The sequence below is a fragment of the Rhipicephalus microplus genome, chromosome 2 (assembly GCF_043290135.1).
Source record: "Rhipicephalus microplus isolate Deutch F79 chromosome 2, USDA_Rmic, whole genome shotgun sequence".
Classification (NCBI taxonomy): domain Eukaryota; kingdom Metazoa; phylum Arthropoda; class Arachnida; order Ixodida; family Ixodidae; genus Rhipicephalus; species Rhipicephalus microplus.
The window spans coordinates 292136880-292142682 of NC_134701.1; the positions used below are offsets into that span (position 1 = coordinate 292136880).

A 5803-nucleotide genomic window follows, 5' to 3' on the forward strand; every position below is an offset into this window, starting at 1 on the left:
TGAGACGATACGGTGGTGACACCTGCCCGTCACCCTGCATTCTACACATTATGACCTTCGGAGATTGCGCTTGCTTGCTTGCTATAGATGGTTTCAAGGTTGCAAGCGTTGTACTTCTACCCCAAAAACTTCCGGTCACCTCATTTAGCAGCCCCACGTCGTCCGCGCACAATAAAAAAAAACGAGCTAGCGGCTGCGCCAAAAAAGTACACATGTCGGCCCTGAAGGTGCCGCTTCCATCCGCCTCGAATTTATAACATTGTTGTTCCGCGCAGTGCGGCCCTTAGGTTCGTAACCAACGCTTTTATTTGCTCCCTATTTAATCCTACAGCTTCCAGAGCAATGTGCTATTTGGTATGTTGCCGTGTTTTCAAGATTCATTCTGAATTTGTCGCAGATAAGACTTAGCGATTTTGTCGAGCGAAACATCAAATAGACGTCTTATTCACTTTCGATGACCTTTGATCGATAGACGTCTATCGTCTTTCGATGACCTTTGCAGTGAAATATGCTGATACGGGGCCAATTTTTTAGATACCGAGGATTTCTTCACGATCTTCGGCGGCTTTGAGCATACATATCTATCTAGCCACCTAGGACATTTAGCTCTCCTGGCCGCTTCGATAATGGTATCAATACCAAAATCGGTATGGCAGAGCATGACTGTATGACGAGCCTAATTGACTAGCCACACGACGAAAATCATGCCATGTATGTCTTGAATGTTATTATTTACATTTCGTGGTCTTGCTGCTTTTGCGGTGGCTTCGTTCAAATGGCATTTTACAAAACTGCTATGGTATGACAGGACTGCATGGCAAACACAAGTGGCAGACCATAACGTGGAAATAATTACATGCATGTTACAATTTTCATATTATGACTAGTCATGACTACACACCACGCTCATGGTGGGCTCGCGGTCGTTTCGCTAACTTCATATATTTGCAATGTTCATAGACTGTCGCGCCGCCTAGCAGAATTCAGAAGCGCCCTCTCATATATGATCAGTAGGCAGGCGCTCCAAACGCACCCTCTTGCGCTGGTGCTAGCGTCAATGTTAACGAGTTAGCAAGAAACTAACACAAATCACTTAGTATGTTGCATGCATCAGTGAATATACCGGACCGTCCGTGACGCAATAAATATGATTCTTTCTTGCGAGAGGTGACTGTTTCGTGAAAATACGTGGTAACTCGCGCCTTCGTTTATAGCCCACAGAGTACACATATCAGCTTCGCGAGATTTTCTGCAGCCCCGTTGGATAGTTGAATGTTATTGTCTAACCTTTGCAGTAGAAGGTCACCTTGTTTTACGGGCACATAGCATCCGTCATTGATTTTGTAGTGCATGAATCCCATAACATTTATTGCCAGTTAAAAGTAGCGCAGGCATACGATTTGAGCTTCCAAACCTTGGTCTATGCTGCGCCGCTTGTTTTTACGTTCGTTGATAGATGGTAGCACACTGCAAGCAATTCTTGCCTGGGTAGTTGTCGTGAACTTTTGCCCGTGCCCGACGTCGATGTTCATGGAATGCATGCTGCATGGTAATGATGAAGTCCTGCCTCCATTCATGTGAGATACGTTGTTTTTCCCTTCTCTCAATTGGTGCTTAGGGCGCCTTCTTGGTCGATGCAGCTGGACCAGTGAACGACGTCATTCATTGTGGAAAACAGGTTGATTGTATATCAGTCCAGGACACAGACACTAGTATGGAAGAAGCAGGAATCGCCCTCACCCTACGAAACCCAAGGTCCAGCTTCATTCTAACACATTCAAAAGCAGCCTACCGAAGTTTTTGTAAAGTCTACATTGGCCCACTTGCGCATCGACTTCTTACACAACTCTCGTCCTCACACTCAGAGGGCGAATGGAACAGCTGATGTGGATAGCAGGCCACTGCGGAGTTAGAGGCAATGAGCTCACCCATGCCTCGGCCCGAGAATTACACTTCCGGACCTCCGACCCCGGCATATCGCACCCACCCTCAGCTACGCGTATGGACCCTCCTAACATGGACAGATATTCTAGAGCATCAAAGACTCGAAAGACGGAAACTCCCCCCCCCCGGGGCTAAAGCTCAGTAAATAATCTCAGGTAGCGTGGAATCGCCTGCATACCTTGTCTTACCCCAATCCATACATACTGTTCAAGATAGATGCCGACACATACGCACCACAGTGCAGGTTCTGCGTCACTAAAACAGTCGCCCTGTACCACATGGTATGGGAATTCCCACACAATCCCCCTCTACAACCTATAGCACATCACACCCCTGTAGGGTGGGAGGCAGCTCTGTCCAGCTCGGATCCGAAGACCTAAGAGGCCCTCGTGAGACGAGTGAAGACAGCGGCCCGTGCCAATGGGATCCCAGACTAATGATACCACTCACCAACATTCCTTCCTCGGTCACAAATCAATGTTTTACTCTTTCTTTCTCTTTCTTGTCTGGTAGCGGAGCGAAATGTTCTCCTCACCCCCAGATAAACTTGGTGAGTGACGCCTTATTGGGTTGTGCAATGACACGTTGTTGGTGTTATCGAATTAGTTGAGCGGAAAGATTTTTTACATTACTTTCAGCAGTGATGTTCAAAGGAACCATCTTGACGTCGAGGATTTTTCACTGGACGTAGATGGTTGTCAACGCACTGATAGTGACAGCGACGATGAACGATCAGCTGCTAGCTCAAGAGCAGCGAATTGCATTTCCCGTCACTGTCGTGCGTTGATGTTTTTTTTTCCACGCTCGTAAATCTCTTTGATTGTATTTATTATACATATTATCCTTCAGTGAGCTGAAAATAAAAAAAAACAAAGTTTTTCCTGTGCATTGCATGTAGCCCCATTACAGTGAATAATAAAACACCGCATGCTCGACCAGCGAAGCGAATTGGTTATAAAGTGACTACAGTCCACGCTAACTTCTTCTGCACTTCACCGGTGCCGTCTGAACAACGTTGTTTGACAAATTTTTACAATTTCGACGTTGCGAGAAGCGTACGCGTGCATTCGTTTCGATATTCTTGTTTTGACCGCGCTGATAGAACCTGCAACATCCGAGTGCAGTGAATTGCGCACCAAGTATGATCATGGCTCTGACACAAGTGCTACGCAATGGGAAGTTTGTGTTCCGTTGAAGAAGCAGCTGCATGATGCTTACAGCGCAAGTAATGACGATGGCGTCATATGTTTGCAAACCATCGCTACGGTAGACATTCGGTCCTGAGCAGGCCGCGACGGCGCACTACTCGCTATAGTGGCCTACTACTGCGCCAAATTCGCCAGGCAGGCTCAGCACAGATTATCACGGAGTGCCGTTCAGTTCGCACGTGAATTCTAGTTCGTGCAGCTTTCAGTAGCGCGCGCAGGATTACGCAAAGCATCGTTGATACACGCGGACGATCAGCTGACACCATCACCCTTCGCACTGCGTCACGAAATGAGGTAGCGAACATTCAGCAGTTTCTATAGTTTCGGAAAGTATTTCGGTCCGATATGCATTCATTTGACGATCAAGAGTTCATCCGGCGAAAGTGGCACGGGGAGTACGTCCGTGGGTCCTATCTTTTCTTATGCGAGTTCACGGGCTGATCATCTCTGTGATGATCTCTCTGCAGCCATCTTGGATTGCACGGCGCGCCACCTATAGGCCGTGGGCATTGCGAATATCATATTTGGTATTACGTGACGTGAATGGATGACGCAAATAAATGACGCGTTTAAACATGATAATCATGACATGCACGTCATGTAAAACATGACTACATGCTACGCTGATAGCGTGCTCGCGGCCGTTTCGTAAGCTCCACATATACGCAATTTGGTATTACGTGACATGATTGCACGACGAAGGTAAACCACACGTCCACACATCATAATCTTGATTTGCGTGTCATATAAAACATGACTACATGGTACGGTCATAGACTGTCACGTGGCAGAGTGCCGCGCCGCCAGTGTGTTCGTGTCTTTACAAATTTACACCTCGGTGGCGTCGTGCAGGATGTAGAAGAGGTTGGCAACAAACAGTGCGATGACCATGAGATGGTAAGTTCTCGAATTTGCCTGGACATGAGGAATGAATGGTGGGAACTCATGCTCAAGAAACTAATGTGTGAGTTAGCGCATGAGGGGGAAAGTGGCGGAATTCGGGGTCTCGCACCAGAACAAATGTTCGCAAACCAACCTTAGCGCGTTGACGTAATGAATGATAATTTGACGAATATCACTGCGGAGTGGAAGTCGGGGGTGCAGTAATTAGACAGGAAACTGCCAAGCTCAACCATGCAAATGATGGAAAGCGTTATGAAAAATCGCAGGTGTCAGAACCAATAACTACAAAGAATCCCCTTTTTTATATGAGTCGCCATATTAGTAAAAAAAAAGTGGGTCCTATCATAAAAAAGTATAGCCAACGTTGACTATATGTGAGGAGCTAGTGCTGCTTCATATCAGGTTAATTTAGCTTAAGTATAACTTTTTTTTTCGAGGAATATTCAACAGTCAATTACAAAAACGATAACGCAAGGAAGGAAGCGTTTTTACATATACTAGGTTATGGAATATCACATCACAAGTGAGAAAGTCAAAAACACCAGTTTAATGTTCAAATATTTAAAACAAATACAAAAAATACGAAATTCAACAATAAAAAATAGCACTGAAATTATATACTACGCATTTTACAATAACTTCTCCGAAAACAGGATAGGCTGTCAATTGTCTCACTGCGTTTAGGCTTATATAAGGATAGCAGCACGGGTTGAAAGTAGGATTCGTACGTAAACTATGGCGAGGTTTACTATTGAGTTATATCATAAAAATTTGTTATATTTTTATCTGCGCAATATAAGCTAATAAAATTATTTTTTTCTACATGGAAAGTGAGCGGCACTGGCTGGTACGTATATAGCAAAATAAGGGAAGCACACTACGCTTAGGATTTGTCAGCAGTGTACAGAGTCGATTATTTAGTTTAAAAGTAATCTTCAAGTAGTAGTACACGTGAATATAATTGCAGAGTTACGTTGATTCAAGTTTATTGATTTACACTAATCGTACCATAGGTAAAAAAGCCCAGGCGGATGTACCGCTTCACTAACAATCACATTAACCTGCGCCGGTCAGAATCAGCTACAATCCCATTTCAATTTGTCCACTTGGATGGTGTGACTGGTTTTCTAGCTTAATATTCAACACAGAAAAACCTATTACGGATATTGCCAAGACGAGGGTCTTGAAGTACAACTCATAATTATATCTGGGATTTTACGTGCCTCGGTGTAAGTGTGAGGCACGCTATATATAGGCTCCCGAACTTTCGAGCATCTGGCCTTGTTTTAACGTGCGCTGACATAGCAGGGAGCCTCGACTATTTCACGTCCATCAAAACGCGACGCCCGCGGCCGGTAGCGAACCAGCAACCTTGGGGTGAGTAGCCGAGCACCGTAACACTGCGGCGGACGAAGCTGCTACCACAAAACATGAAACAGAATCTGTGGCGGGGCATCGCTCACCAATTCTGACGGCTTCGCCGACGCCTTGCGAAAGCAAGAGCCAAGATACGGACAGCAGCAGCCCTCGGCTGAAACGCGCACTCTGTTCAACAGTCATCGTCATCCCAGAATCGTGGTCCGTTCAGTCGGAGTCGCGGCTGAGCTGCACGGCGTCGTTCTCAGCCAGAGATGCTGTGGCGAGCACGGCTTTGCTCCACCGACCACGATGGGATGCGGAAGATGAGGCCACCTCCATTTCTGGGCACCGATCCGTGTTTTGGCTTCTTCCCCCCGCAGGGATGCTGC

At 46.0% G+C, this 5803-nt stretch overlaps 1 protein-coding gene across 1 annotated transcript in view; it reads right to left on the reverse strand.

Moving 5' to 3' along the window:
* LOC119178042 (glutamate receptor 1) overlaps positions 1–5803 on the reverse strand; it is a 60659-nt gene extending 54856 nt beyond the window's left edge. Inside the window, exon 1 of the mRNA XM_037429207.2 lies at positions 5519–5803. Within this exon, the coding sequence (XP_037285104.2) occupies positions 5519–5621 (103 nt within the window). The 5' untranslated portion in view covers positions 5622–5803. The remainder of the gene's footprint in view (positions 1–5518) is intronic.